General features: G+C 33.7%; 2 protein-coding genes across 2 annotated transcripts; both read right to left on the bottom strand.

Annotated features, from left to right (window-relative positions):
• Positions 1–5,155: 5,155 nt before the first annotated feature.
• On the bottom strand, positions 5,156–11,094 carry LOC128553173 (uncharacterized). The gene is made up of 4 exons (XM_053534295.1): positions 10,171–11,094; positions 9,401–9,740; positions 8,386–8,925; positions 5,156–8,051 (listed from the first exon to the last, which is right to left on the bottom strand). The coding sequence occupies exons 1-4, from the start codon at positions 10,939–10,941 to the stop codon at positions 7,768–7,770; spliced, it is 1,935 nt and encodes a 644-aa protein (XP_053390270.1). The 5' UTR covers positions 10,942–11,094; the 3' UTR covers positions 5,156–7,767.
• Positions 11,095–11,444: 350 nt separating this feature from the next.
• Positions 11,445–15,132, bottom strand: LOC128553172 (uncharacterized; the record flags this gene model as incomplete). Its single annotated transcript, XM_053534294.1, has 3 exons — positions 11,445–13,101; positions 13,254–13,437; positions 14,976–15,132. Coding segments are annotated over 3 exons (1,998 nt in total), but the record flags the coding sequence as incomplete, so codon positions are not given.
• Positions 15,133–16,309: the final 1,177 nt, after the last annotated feature.

Genomic DNA, 16,309 nt, shown 5'->3' with positions numbered 1-16,309 from the left:
ATATTTACATTCTTCACTTAGTTATAATTGCTAGTCACATTTTAAAAATTAAAGGGCAACGATGGCGCTAGATCCCTTACCTGAGTTACACTGCTTGCTTAAGCAGTTTTGGATCCGAAGATAAATATGAGAGGGAAATGTCTGTGAAGTTATTATTATAAAGTAGTATAATCTTCGTAAAGAGCTATCGGTTTCTGACAGTAAGATTTTAAGGTAGTTCTGCACGTTTGATACACAGGAAGTGATGGCGTAACGTCATTTATCCGGAAAACGTAGAATAAAGCCTGGATTCGGCGTACGGAAATGAAAATCATTTTAGAAATTAAGCGAGACCTTTGGGTAAATTTATTGCAATGACATTGTTGCTATACTTCTAAAGTCAAAATATGATATTAAGACATATGACAATTTAAAATGATTAAAAAATGTCTTAAAATTACCGTGAAAGGTCCGGTTCATATCAATCGTGGTCAAATATCTTAAAAATAAGCACACGGACCTATACATTTTATTTCACCAAATTATAGTATGTGTGTTCATTTACAACTTTGAGAAGTTTCATCAAAATCTACATTGTAGAAAAAATTTTATTCGCGAAAATGTCATGAAAGTTATGATTTTCCCATAGACTCCCATTATGAAATATTGCGTGAGGTCCAAATTTTTCAAATCAGTCTAGCAAAAAATCAAGCACACGACCCTATCTTTTTTATTTGCTGAATTTTCTAGGTATATTCTGAAGTTTTGAAAAATCACAGTTTAATCAAATTCTACATTGTAGAAAAAAATTATATCCAAACGTGCAGAACTACCTTAAGGTTCCAATATATGCATACAGGCTAAAGTGACCACGCCCCCGGCGGCCATACTTTTTACGAATCAGAATAGCTTTAACAATCTTCATAAAAGGTCATCAATGGAACATTTGTGCAAAATTATTGCAATATATGGCCTGCTGTTGTTTCTGACTAGAAAACTTTTTAAACTTTTAAAACTTTTCAAGTATATTCATATAAGGAAAAGTGACCACCAGTTTTCTGGTAGTCATTATTTTTGCTGATTCGGAACAATTTAAACAAAATATGGTAGATGTTTAATAATGGACCTTTTGTGCTAAATCATTTTGAAACCAGACCAGCGTTTTCATAAAAGCTTTTTAAGGTTTCTATTATAACAAGAAATGTCCAAATGCCACCCCACCCCCATGAAGTGTGCCCAAAGAAAGCTACAGTTATCTGCGCAAAAAAAATCACACATCATTTCGTGACTTTGACCTTGACCCGAGAGACCCGAGTCATAAGCGTGACACACTTTTATGCTAGGTTATTTCAAAATCTCTTAATAGATGGCGGAGAAGAAATTACACAGACGTAGGGACGCACTGACGAAGACTGCGATTTCGATTTCTTGATATCAAGAATTATTTTTTGATATCAAGAAATGATTCTTGATATCAAGAAATCGAAAATATCAAGAAATGCTGTCTATTTCTTTATATAAAAAAAATCGAATTTTTGATATCAGGAAATGAATTTTTGATATTAAAAAATTGATTTCTTGATATCAGGAATTCGATTTCTTGATATAACTAAATCTTTTCTTGATATCAAAAAATTAGTTATATCTTTTGATATCAGGAAATCGAATTCTTGATATCAAGAAATCATTTCTTGATATCTAGAAATACGGACTATTTTTTGATATGAAGAATTCGATTTCTGGATACCAAGAAATTATTTTTTGATATCAAGAATTTGATTTCTTGATATCAAAATTCGATTTCATGATATCAAAAAATGGCCGGTATTTCTTGATATCAAAAATTCCCGCCTTTCTAAAAATAGACATGCAATTAGGGATAACCCCTAATTAATTTATTCAGTGCGGGGTATGGAACGCCTAGACTGTCTTTGCAGTATTCTTTCACCGCAATATATTTTCGTATGTGTCAACAAATCTCCCTATGTAAGTGTGTGCTAGTCTTAATCAAATCTATAACAATAATAGCAGACTCGTTTTAGTAAGTTTATTCATTAAATGCAATGAAATATGCGACACCCTTTACGCCTCCAAGCAGAGACTGAAATAAGGATGTATTATAAACTAATGAATTAATGAATTAAAGCTGCTTTCCACACTCTAATTAAATTTCGTTATAGAAAAAATAATTCTACTTGTACGTGGTCAAATAATTCTGGTTTCAATAGTGAAACATTGATAATTATTAAATTCGGCGTACTTTCAAAGATTTCAATGGTAAACTACAAACTGTCGTCGACGACACTTAGCAGTAATAAGACTTTTTGGCCAACAGTAACAGAAACAGCAGTAACATTGCAAACACTAACGTTTATTGGTCGACGGAGCTTAAAAATGTGCGGCACAGGTTCCTTTTCAGTAAATATATAATACAATTCATCATACATCATTTTACAGATATTTAAAGATATTTACTGTCTTTCAAATTAATTAAGGCCCAGGTTTTTATTTCTGGTATGATTTAGGCAGTTCATTCAATCTTCTACCTTATGTCTTCTATGAGAATGCCTAAGAAGTACTTTCCCCAAGATAGAACATTGCATGTTCAAACATTTGAAAGACAATATAAATACCTTTAAATTGGTGTACTGTAAGTGGTGTCATATTCCCTAGCATAGTAATTGTTTGCTCTTCATTATGTTCACTAACGGCGTCTCTCCCTTGACAGCAGCTACATACAAAATTGATTAATACACCCTATTCATTCTCAAAGTATGGAAAGTAGCTTTAATGAAATGAATGCATCACACCCAGTGATTAGAAGGGGGAAAAAGAAAAAGAAAAAAACACACGCTAAGTTGAAGATCTCAGTGATATTGTATGGCTACATCATGACACTTTAAGACTAAACCTTTGCTAGGTAATCATCCAAAAATCCATAAGCCACATTGTATTTGACATGATGTTTTTTTTCTGCGGTTTAAGAAAAGCTTCATTTACTATATGTACGCGCAAAATTACATTTTAAGTGTGTGTACAATTATGCAATTTGCGATTCCATTCCTGCTTGTCACATGAAATGAATTTTACTTCTTTCTAAATTTTGCACCGATATTCTCTTGCGCTTTTTTCTAAGAATATAACATTACTACTTCTTCGAATTTACTCATTCATTATGTTTAAGCTCACAAGGAGTAAGAAATTAAAGGTAACAACTGTAAGGAGTAAGAGGTCATGAAAGTTATTTGCAGCATCTTGGAAAATTTTGAGCTTCAAAAAAAACAACGTGTGTCTGACAAATTGCATGAAATGTGTTTTACATTAATTTAACAAAGATAATAAAAGATAATCATTTGTCTTTCACCACACTTAGCTTTCAGCCGTAAGCAACAAACCCATATAAAAAGTATTTTAGTAGAATATTCGGTAAATAAAATCCTCAGACAGTTTTGTAGATATTTTAGAAAGTTTTTGATTATTAGCAGTGTTTTTTTTATATTTTTATGGGAATTGTATAGATGTAAAAATCCCAAAATCGGTAAAACCAAGAAGTGACGATTTGATAAAAGACATTGTGTCTGCAATCATTCGTCCTCCACCTCTGATAATTCATGTGGGGAAGTTGGCAGTTACTTGCGGAGAACAGGTTTGTACTGGTACAGAATCCAGGAACACTGGTTAGATTAACTGCCCGCAGTTAAATGACTACAATACTGTTGAAAAACGGCGTTAAACCCAAAACAAACAAGAAGTAATTTCTTTACATGTTTGAAATGACTGTTTTAGTCTTTTCATTTATCTCTTAAATCAGTCGCTTCGTGTGCTGCTAGCATCAATCTATACTTTAGTGACTTGATCAGTTTTGAGAGATTCTCCACCCGCCTCGTTAATTCACGAAACGCAATAATACTCCTCTGCTTATATATTAGGTGTAACACAATGAAAGACTGTATCTATTGTCAGTAACAGGTGAGGAAACAGTACTCGAACGACTGTATTTGACACACACACAAACAGTTAAAAGCTTCTGCTCAAACTTACTTTCATTTCAGGTATTTTATGGTATGTTATTTGTTGCAACTTAATGGTTGTTATGGTGCATTTTGTATTGTGACTGGACCATTATGCCCTATGGCTACTTTCTATACATGCCATTATTGGTTGTCAAAAAAGGTAGCAATTTATTAAGCCATATCTTTGATTCCTTGATGCGTATTATTTGTACTTTAGTTCGAAATTATACTTTACATGGTGCAAAACTTCATACTGATATCAAAAATTCTATATCTATTCTATTATTTGAGCTTTACTTTTTATTTTTGTGATTAGAGCTGTTGTTGATCATTTTTTTATTTGAACTAAATAAAAGTAATGCTATTGGTGTTGTTGTTTTGAAGATGTCTTTTGTCTTGACATAATACTTCAAGAAAAAAAAAAACGCTGATTACTAAATGATGCTTCTAGCACAGTTAAAATTTGTGTATAAGAAATATCTTAAATTTTTTAAACACGAGTTGTATGTACTGACAGCAATATTTCCATACGATTTATACGCTTTATTTTTTCTATGCCTAATTTATTCATATGCAGAAGGCTTTGTGCCGTGTTTGCTGGATAGTAAGAACTTGGATAAACTAAATACATCTATTACATTTTCCAAATTATCACTGTTTTAAAAGACTTTGCGCCACGTTTAAAGGTAGTCCAGTCCAGTTAATGTAAATTTACTCATGGGTAGCAATTTTTCAAAAATGACTTACGACTGGTAACAGATTTGACTATCAATCCAGAGGTCAGGAGTTCGAATCCCGGATCTAGCACTAGGAATTACTGAGATGCTCTTAAGTGTTTCCTACATTTAAAAGAGGTCTTTGAAAAACGGCTTCCACGGGACATGTCTATTCGCAAAAGAGCTAGGCTAATTATGTCGGGTATACCTGTATCTAATGGAATCTCTATTTGTACTAGGGGCTTTGTTTTTTCTGTCCTTCTGGTCATATTGTTTTGAATGAATGCCTTTGAATGTAAAATGCCCCACAAAAAGGATATAAATCTGGTATGATTATATAGTTATCCTTTATTTATCGTCTATGGAAAGTTCCCTTAATATCACCCTTATTTAAATTTGACAAAGTAATTGTTGGATTCATAAATAACGAAACCAGAAACACCGTCTTTATTTTAATTTTGGGAAAATAAAACATCTTCTATGTGTTGCTCATCCATCTAAAGTTCTGAGTAGGCAAAACAGCACACTTAAAGCAGTTACCTTTTTATATCCCTACATCAAAATAGCGGGAAAAGACATAAGACCAATCTCTGCAGCAAAGACGCAGTCTGAGAGCAATAAGTAATTTCAATCCCTATAGCAAAGAAGAAGAATATTAAAAACTTATTTTCCATATACACAACAAAGAAATCAGAAAAAACACAAGAAGTGATATTTTTTTTCAACATTCTGTCGTTGACAAATTTTGCATTAAATGCTATCAATATAAATAAAAATATATTGAAAAGATATGAAAACATTCTAATTGTAACTATATGTCAAACTGCAAGTGCACCTTTATACATGCATGCACAGACTCCGGTGCCTTTGTTCACATATTTTTATTTTCAAACTTTATATATAATTGATAAGTAGGAACAGTGTTGGCCGAAATCTCAGTTTCTCAACAATTGTAATGTAAAATTCAAACAAAATTGTTTAATAACTGTAATTATAACTCCATAGAGATATACTGATAACGCAAAACACTGAGATTTTATTGTCATTTTCGGATAATATAAAAGCACTGTTTAAATGTATCTTGTGTTGAAATTTAGTTATACAGTATATCAATATTCTATGTTAAGTACAAAAGAAACTATACCTTATAAAACATGTAAAACAACAAACTGACATTCAAAATACAACAAAAATTAAGCAAAGCTGGACAATGTACGGTCGAAGTTCTAGATCAGAGGAGAAGGAAGTAGAATTTAAAGAAAATATATTCTTACGCGTATGAGTCGGAGACAATATGAAACGGTTGGCCAGGATATGGTGGTTTTTGCGGTGATGATAATGGAATATCAAGGCACAAGAATCTGAAAGTAGTAGTTTTATAAAGGGTGTGTGTGTGAGAGCGGGAAGACGTGGATTGCTGCGATTCTCAAATAATCTCATTACCACCCATCTATTTTGCAACTTAAAAGTCATCGCCTTCAAAAAGTTTTACTTTGTGTGCCGGATAAAAAAAGACAAATTTGACATTTGATCCTCATTATGACCTTGACATTTAACCTACCGAGCAAAATTACGCACTCAGCATTATTATCACATCGCCATCTATATGCTAAGTTTGAAGTAAAAACCTTGAATGGTTATTAAGTTATGCTCTAGGCACAAAAAATGACATATAGATCTGACCTATTTGTGACCTTAACCTTTGATCTACCGACTTGGTTCATGCATTCATGTGCTCTGACCATCGCCTTAACTATATGCCAAACTTGAAGTAAACACATTAATTCAAAATTTGGACACGAAATATGACGGTTCACATTTATCTTGAGCTTCACTTCTGGCCTTTGACCTGCCGACTTGGTTTGTGCACTCTGGATATTGTCTTATTGTCCCCTGTCTATATGTACGAAAGACCAGTGGTGACTCCGAACTTCATACTTCACACTTCAACTTCAGACTTCACGCTTCATATAAAATGCTTAGTTCACATACAAATAATACATAAGTCTGAAGTATGAAGTGTGAAGTCTGAAATGTGAAGGGTCAAGTTTGAAGTGTGAGGTCTGAAGTTTGAAATGTGAAGTCTGAAGTTTGAAGTGCGGAGTCTTTTTCTGGCGTTTTCTTTTTCTATTTCTAGAATAACATGGAATTATCGAGATTGGACATAATGAAGTATAATGATTATGGCTGAGTTACTTTTCACTACAGGGATATAATTTGAATGAATATAGTAGAGTATAATATACTGTAAGAGAAGCAGATATTAAAAAGGTTTTCCTTTATAAGTCTGTTTACATTTACTGTCCCTCTTATGTGATCAATTTTGAATCCAGTGAATTTCCCTTTATTTTTCGAATATCAACAAGTGATATAATCTAAACTCGTGAAGTCGTTTATTTTTTAAGAACATTTAAATTGTACACAGTCAATAATAATTAAAACGCAAATAAGAAATGACGTAGACATCTATGCTAATACACAATAAGCAGACGACGTCAAGTCACGTGATGTGCGAAGTGGGCAGTTTGAAAAATGAAGTCTGAAGAGTGAGTGAGCAGTATGAAGTGTGAAGTCTTAAGTGTGATGTCAGAAGTTTTAAGTCTGAAGTGTGAGTTTGAAGTCCCAAGCGTAAAATCCGAAGTGTGAAGTATAAAGTCTGAAGTGTGAAGTTTGAAATGTGAAGTATGATGTCTGACGTTTTAAGTGTGAAGATTTAAGTATGAAGTGTGAAGTCACCACCTGTCATTCGTATATATGCCAATTAAAAAGCAATACCTTGAATAGTAAGGTATGCTTCGGACAAGAAATACAGCAGACAGACTGACAAAAAGACGTTCGCTGTCCATTGTTTTCAATACGGACGTACAAAATATTAATTTACAATTCTGTATAAACAAAGGTATTGAAAGATACATATATGTACATGAAATTAAGAGATAAACAGATAAAAAATATATATAAAATGTTCAATGATCCAAAGTATATAAAAGTATCCCAAAAAATGTATATCATCTACCTACTAATTTCGTAATATGATATATTAAAATGTTTCATATGAATTACATCTTGTAAGAAGTATCATAAATTGTGCGCAGTCCAGTCCCGTAGATACAGACTATCCGGACAATGACTTCCTTTATGTTTGATGTAATTATTGTTGAATCAGGTATGTATACATCATATTTCGTACTAGTGATGTAATTCATATCCAGTATATCTGTGTATCCTCTCCTCGAACCTATTACCAGACTGTATGACAACGGGACGCCTTCAAAGATTTGGAAAACATCGGCCCAATTTACGGTTAACGAATTGCCTCTTCTTGTTATCGTTGTTGTGAGTCCTAAGAAATATAATAAATCAAATTACGTTACTCTGTATGTTATTTTTATGCTAAAACTCTAAAACTTAAGTTAAAATAGCACGAAATGCGAACAAAATATTATTGTTTCTTAATCAAGTATGCATTGTTTAAAATGTTGCCGGTACTTAGTACCTATATTATCTAAAGGAAGATGGTTTCATTTCTTGTTTTTTGTTGATACCTTATTCAAAAAAATTTCCAAGCAATCGGCGTTGTGGACACATGTTAAAGAGCAGAGAATTATAACTTTGAGATATGAAATTAACACGACTCTGATCTACATAGCAAGAACTGCAAAGTAGTAACATAGTACCTGTTAATTTGGGTGCGTGTCTGGCGACCAAATGTGAAGCATTCACAGATTCACTGATAAAAGAGCCTGTATTAATAGCTCTGACTTCTGCAGTGATTTCTCCACTTTCCATATCAATGTCAGCGACTTGTACAAAATTTCTGTACGTTTTAGTCCAGTCGGTAAAAAACGCTTGTCCACTTTGAGTAAGACGATACTCGTAATAATCAATGCCAGAAAGGTCTTCAAAGCCAACCCATTTCAACTCTAGACATGTATGATTTGATTGCACGGGAAAATGTGATCCAATTCGAGACATATATTCTGAAGACTCTTCATTTTGTGGCCCAAAAGCCAATACTGCAGAATATGTGTCTGGTTTCTCGATTGAGGCTACTAGAGGCTCCGTAAATATTATTGTTGACAGTTTTATGTTATTTACACATTTTAGATTAAGATATATGTGTTGTCCATGAGAAAGCTGAATTTCGCTCGATTCACAAGATGTCAGCGACTGTGCGATCCAGACTGAATGTATATCAAACAACTCTGGTTTATTGCCTATAAGAAAAGATAACATATCTTTTGACGTTCAACAATTGCGATAGTAGTCTACTTAAACAAAAAGTTATGGTAATGATTATTTAGAACATAATTTAAAAGTAAATGAGAATAAGATTTAAACTACTTTAGAAAAATGATAAAGGATAATTTGTTTTTGAGTACAAAACTCAACATTCATATTCAACCTTATCAAGGAAAACGAATTGTTTTGAACGGATGATACATTTATCGGTAGCTTAGAGTAATAGGAGACAGTTTTTATCTTTCAAAAGTAGAAATATCTTCATTTGTTAGTGTTAAAATAGTAAATAAAAAGCGAATATAAACTTTATATAGTAAATCAGCATTTCCTCGAGATAGCAAGCGGATATCATTGAGCAAACAGCTTAAAATTAAAAAAAGAATCTGACCGTTGACCACGTGAGCCATTGATGCAAAGGCGAACGGTGTTTTTAACTTTCATTTCACTTACCTATTGAACAATAGCATTGTTTCATTCCACTTTCTTCGTCAATAACATCCCATGTAGCCTGTACAATTGTACGTATTTCAAGGAAGCCAGATATATTAACCTGTACATTTTGAAGACGGCCAACTAGATTATTAACCACAGAGGAAGTGTGGTCAATAGTAATAGGACCTGAGTGAAACAATGATCTAAGTCCTGCATTGTTTTCTGCTATTGCAGTGACATACACTCGTGTTCCATGAGGGGCGTTGGCATAAATCAGATGTTTGTTATTAAAGTGGTAGTAATTTGACAGCGATTTGATCTGAAATCCATCGACAGTTGTTCCAGCACCTAACTCAACCTGTAAAAGGTGAATGTTTATCAATTTCGGGAAATTTGGAATATTTTAGAAATAATAAATATTAAACGTACTATTTTATAAACTCAAAATATCTGTTTATTTTGCTAAATAAAAGCTTTGTTAGTAGTGTCACAATTCCTACTATGAAAGAATATGAGCATCTTAATTTCTATATAAATTCCTTGCTATTGTAACAGTTTCTAAACTGTTCTTTCATGAAAGGCGTGATATTTGTGGGGCCAGACTAGTTCTCCTTTTGCAACTGTTACGCCGGCGTCCGCATTTTGCGTTCCACAAATATGAAATTAACGGAATAAAATAATTCAAAGTATGCGGGAACTTACAGCTATGATTGATTCCATAGCAATTTTACCAAACGAGTTATAAAAATTACAGTTATAGGTATTATTTGCTAATGTAATGTACGCACCTTGCTCAAAGAGCTGTCTTCATCCTTTACAAGCAACTGTACCGCTAACATGGAACGGGAAATCTGTTTCAGTTCTATAGTTTTATTGTTGTCTTCAATAATCTGAATGCACTCAAACAATGTCATGTTCACCGTTATATTTGTTTGATAATCAGTTTCTAAAGATATGTTTTGAAGCCCAGTATTTTGAGAGGAGAAGCTATGTTCAAAATTGTAACCCTGGTTGTGATCTTTTACAATAGGAAGGTACATATGCATTCGGTCTATATTGATTTTAATTTTCATTTGATAGTCATCAATGGAAAGCAAATTTCCAGTTATCTTATATAACTTTTGCAAAGAAGAAGTATACTGCAGATTAACTGCCGTTTCGTCAATTCCACTCATGACTTTAGATACTTGTCCGATATCCGAATACTTTTCACATCTGTATCCAACAGGCGGAGTGGTATCAATCGTTATACCTTTCGAAACAGCTACTGTACTTACATGTCCAACATTATCAACAGCTTTAACAAGACCGTAATAGGTTTTCCCGTTTTCTAATGCTAAATTTTGAAACACATAATTTGTTCTGAGGCCTGTGTTCGTGGTGTTATTACTTTGGTTTGCAAACGGCATATGCGATATAGCAGCATAATAATTCTTTATTCCCGAAAACGCATCCTGAAATCCATACCATGATATACCGATTGATGAAGCTGACGACTGATATTCAGTGTTTCTATAGTTCCGTGTGTTGAAAACGACCCCAGTAACAGGAACGTCCATGTCAATTACAAAACCATCCGATAAAGCAGATGTATGCAAACCTACGGTATTGTATGCAGTAACGGAGAAAAAATATTTTGTACCGTGCGACAATGAAATATTTGCCAAAGTAATATTGGTATTCAATCCAACGTTTTTTCGACTAAGTGTATCATCTCCTGAAATAAATGAATAATCAAAAGTAGGTCAAATCTCCACGTATTTGTCAACAGTAATTATTAACCTTCATGCGTAAAAACAATGTTCGTTTCTATTTCTTTCAAATCAATCATAAATCGTCAGTAAAATTAAGAAAGATAAAAACAAATTACTACAGAACTGATAAGGATATATCTTTTCTCAACGTAATTAACTTGTAACTATAAGAATCTTAAGAAGCAAAGGAGGTAGTCATGCAAAGTTAAAGAACTCTTGGTCTGATTAAGTCTGGTCAGGAAAAGAAATAAAATAGGCAAAACTTAAATAAATGTTTATTTATGATAAATTAATTGTTGTATGATTTATTAAGAAAACAAATTCTTAACCTCACCAAAAGGGTATGTTCCTAATGATATAACGTAATATCTGACATGTCCTGGCTGTTCAAGGAAGACGCCAGCCCAACAAGCAGTAATTTTATCCATCAAATCTATTACGTCAAAATCGGCATCGCATAATTCATTAGAGTCATTTACAGATCGACCTCGCCTTATTGATGGCGCCGTTTGGTCAACTGTGATCGGAGCTGATCGATAAATGGCATATGCACTACCTGAAAACCAAACTCGAACATAAATGACGTATTTTTCCCCTGCAATGAGTGTTTTGTTTACAGGAAGACAATGTACGACATGCTTTTGCAAACCGACATCGTTCCAAGGCCTTTCGTTTTTAAAGTCAAATATCCCTTCTCCAACGGGCTGGTCTTGTAAACCCATACTCCATTCAAAACGTGTTATGTTTTTGTTACCAATTTCGTCATTTACCCTCCAACTCCCAGCTAAGCAAGCAGAGGACGCAGTTATATTAGGAGACATTCCATTCATTCCATTAAACACGTCAATGTGTGGAATTAAATGACTGGAAACAGACCCATCTACTTCTTTACAACTAATGTTAGTTTTAGCTTCCACACACGGTCTTCCAACTACTGCACAAGTGCAATCTTTATTGCAGTAGTGAATATCACATGAATGCTTTTCCAGTTCAAGTGATCCCTTAAGGTCAGCAGTATCAAGTATACTTGATGAAGATAGAACGGTTACGGAAACGCGTGCTAATGAACTGTTCAAACCAACAGAATTTTCAGCCCATATTGTCAAAAAGAGTGTATCATCTCTTTCTAAATTTTCATTTAAAAGAAAGGAATGTTTGTTTTCAATTTCAGAACCATCCACGTTAACAGTAGATACGCCACTGGTCAGTTCGTGGCCACTGTATGTTCTTCTGACGGTGATAAAATACCTTATAATACCAGATTCCTGGTCGTGGAATCCATACCATGATAATGTTATATTTGACCTCCATTCTCCAAAGGAGCTTTTCAGGTTTTCCCATAGCATTGGTGGTTTAAAACCTCCAAGGTGTGGCGGAGATGAATCAATTTTGAGGTCATCACTTCTTTCGGAAGAACAAAGGCCAGCTAGATTGCAGCTTGTAATGGTAACAAAATACGTATCACCGTTATGAAGCCACGATTTGCCATCTAAATTTATGGTTAATTCATTTTCTGGTCCAAGTTTTACATGCTCCACTGGGGTGTGTCCTTCGTGATGTGTCTTAAGTGTGACATCATGATATGCAATTGGACTTTCGTCATCATCAAATTTCCAGTATATTCTAATAACTGATTTATCCCATTGTCCTTCCTTTCCGGCAATGTTGTTGTTTTCAAGCACGAACGTTGGTTTGATTGACGTAATAGGTGGTGTTGCATCGACAAAAAAGCTATCAGATGTTTGTCTGACATTCAAACGAACGTTATTGTAAGCAGTGACCGTTGCATACAAATCAGTTTGAGGTGGAAGGTTAAGACCGGTTTTGATGACATTAGACTGTAATAAACAGTTTGTGTTTGGTAAAATGTCACAGTTGCCGGGTTTGGTTCCAATACACATATCATAGCGATCAATGCCAGACTGTGGGTCATCAAAACCTGCCCATCTGACATGTAGAGAGGACCTGCAGTATATTAATATAATATTTATACGATTATTTAATTTCAAGTTTAAAACAAAACACTTTGAATTTCAAAATTCAAATACATAAAAATAACAACAATTTTTGATGCTACAACTAAATGAATATATTCCATGGATACAATAAACACCTACGTATGTGATTGGAATTTTCGATGAAATTCGTCTGATCCGATCTGAACAAGGCCTTGTATCGGCGGCGAATTGTCAATAACTATGCCATCAGATACACGGGTTACACAGAGACCGGCATAATTACATGCATCTACTGTTGTATAATACTTCTGTCCAGTAATGAATTGTGAATGCCAAGTGATATCTAAGGCAAATATAAAGAAACGTCAAGGGTAGAGTGGCTTCAAGAAATGGTATATTATAAAATGTGTTTTAGATATATATAAAATTGAAAAAATAATGAGTCGTTGATAAACCAAAATTCATATACTAAATTGAACAACAGACCACTTTTTTCTAATGTTCTAATTTTCAATAAACAAAAGCAGGTCCTATGATGAAACTTACTACTAATTCATGTTGCTAGCAAATAATAAAGAGTACAATTTGTATTCCGATGTAATTTAAAAAAATGTTTGAACTTGTCTATCAACTGCTAAAGTATAAATGTAAGAAAACTTAAACTATAGCAAGAAGATCAGGAAAATTTCGTATCTCTTAATAGGAACGTCCAATGTAACATTCGTTTATTTATGTTTTAACTGATTAGTAACAATATCAACTTTCTAATGTGAAGCTGTGAAATCACCATATTCCAGGGGGACTAAATTTCATGATTTTCGATTTTCCGTTAATCCATATTATTAAATCCTAACATTCTTGTTCTAATTTCTGGCCCTGACTGGTCCGTTTTGGCCTGGCCTGGTCCGATGACATGATCTGTCTACTTAGCCAAATCAGGCTAGGCTAGGAAAGGCTAATGTGTCAAAAGCCTTAGAAAACTGACGTCAGGGACTATAGGATTGTAACATTTGGATCTGGTTTATTTCCTCATTCACCCAACTAAGCGGTCTGTATGTTTTAAAATTACATTTCTATTAGGAAATTTTACCCTAAACATTCAAATCTGGTCCCAGAGGGTTTCTCTGGCAGCAGAGACGTAAAATAACTGTAAGTTATCTGTAAAATGAACACATGTAATCTATCAGGTTGTAAAATAGCAGCACATAACTACAAAGTATCAGAATATTTTTATATATGCTACAATAATGTAGTACAAAGCATATTTTATAAAGATCAGTCGTCATTTATTGTTCAGATAGTTTTGAACTTGTGAACAATAGTTCAAATATTAATTTACATCTTTTGTCAAGATCACTAACAAGAATCTTGAAATACTTGATAATTCCCCTAAGACATTGGTAGCCTTAAACAGCTGTTAATATCATCTGTTTGATATGTGGTGATTTTCAAATACATAAAAGATGTTGCAGTTATATTTATGTCTGTAGAATACGCAATTTACAGTAATTATATATTTCAATATATAATTGTTTGGGAAATTAAAATATGTTTATATTGATTATATTAATTGTTCGCGAAATCTGACATTTATCTGAATTTGTTAACAATTAACCCGGCTAGACCAGGCCAGGTCAGGCGAGGCCAGATCACTTTTAAGTGTATTCAATAGAATATATTTTCTAAAATATTCCCATGAAGTAGCAAGCTTAGCAGAAACCATAGAAAAATGCAAAAGAACTTAAATCATGTTACAGTAGCTCACTGATTTTGTATACTAGCTACTATTCAATCAAATTTAATATGTTTTAAACATGTTGTTCTAACACAATGTTTTAGCAGTAAAGATTCTATAGCTGTATTTTACACGTTTCATCTTACCCTCAACTAACCCAACATCAACAAATGGTTCAATGTCATCTAAGTAAGCCTTTGTGCCAAGCCCGATTCGATAGTAAGCTATTCCAGCTTGGGAATCAATAAAACCCTTCCAGTGCGCACTGATACGACTGAGATCTGTTTGATAGTCGGCATCTTTCTGTGGTAATGACAGGGCAGTTATCGAGGCATAATCTCAACATACAGTTTCATTTTTAAACAAGAGCCATGTTACACATGGCTAACCCCCCGCCGGGCATATTATAATTGAAGGCTAAAGTTCCTGGCAAGTTAGTGTCTGAAAGTATTAATTTTGGGGAAAGCTTTGAAGAACCGTTTAGTTGTGGTCCGCATCAGGGGTTTTAAGATGTTGAAGAAAGAATAAGTCAGTAGTGAGGTGGTTTACTGCTAAATTTTATTAATTTTCATGAACAGTATAGCTATGATGTTTTTCTATATGGCTACTGTGAAAAGAGGGAATGGAAAGCTAACAGGGAACAAGAGTGCCAGAATGTCACAATATATGCCCGTCAAAGCAAATTTCTTTACTCTAGCAGCTGTATTTGCAAATGGAATGTTAATTTTGTGGTTGTTTAGTAATCATTGTAAGTCTTTTGTTTTTTAAAGTCCACAAAAAAACTCCTTACCAGGTAGAGATACCTTATTTAATAATAAAATACACCTAAAATTGGAGAGTAACATCTATGTTGTACCACAGAAAAGTGGTCTTGTTTTTCCCTAGGGTCAATTATAAAAATGTTACAATATAAGTTATTTATAGTAACAACTAAGGGAAGTTAATCTTTAAAAAAAAAATTAAAAAAATGCAAGTCCACACAAAAATCTTTATTAGGTAGAGATTGGTCAAAATACACCTAAAAATTGGATTTAGCATGCTTGTTGTACTACAGAAAAGTGGTCTCGAATTTTCCCTGCGACTAGTAATGAAAAAGTTACAATAAAAGCTATTTAAAGTAACAACAAAGGGAAGTAATTCTAAAGAAGGGAACTGCAAACTGCACCTCCTCCCAATGTGTTCTATCAGTGTATGAAGTTTGAAGAAATTCCCTCCAGTACTTTTGGAGTTATGCTCCGGACAAATTTTTTTAAGAAAATATGATAAAGGGGAATAACTCAAAAAATAGGAAAGGCAGAGTTATTGTTCTTGCACACTGCATTTCCTCCCAATGTGTTCTATCAGTGTATGAAGTTTGAAGAAAATCCCTCCAGTACTTTTGGAGTTATGCTCCGGACAAAGATCGTTGCGGACGCACGGACGACGGACGCACGGACGGAGAGCATTTCTAATATCCCCTTCGCCTTTGGCGGGGGGAAAT

The sequence above is a fragment of the Mercenaria mercenaria genome, unplaced genomic scaffold, assembly GCF_021730395.1.
Source record: "Mercenaria mercenaria strain notata unplaced genomic scaffold, MADL_Memer_1 contig_3554, whole genome shotgun sequence".
Classification (NCBI taxonomy): Eukaryota; Metazoa; Mollusca; class Bivalvia; order Venerida; family Veneridae; genus Mercenaria; species Mercenaria mercenaria.
The sequence above is the reverse complement of the archived record's forward strand: the minus strand, read 5'-3'. Positions and strand labels throughout refer to the sequence as shown.

What these genes read in the sequence shown, in the direction of transcription:
- LOC128553173 (XM_053534295.1), bottom strand. Translation starts at nt 10,941, where the DNA reads ATGGACGTTCCTGTTACTGGGGTCGTTTTCAACACACGGAACTATAGA. An exon ending in ACAATGCTATTGTTCAATAG is followed by an intron (nt 8,926 to 9,400) that starts GTAAGTGAAATG and finishes CTTTTCTTATAG; the next exon opens with GCAATAAACCAGAGTTGTTT. An exon ending in ACACGCACCCAAATTAACAG is followed by an intron (nt 8,052 to 8,385) that starts GTACTATGTTAC and finishes TATATTTCTTAG; the next exon opens with GACTCACAACAACGATAACA.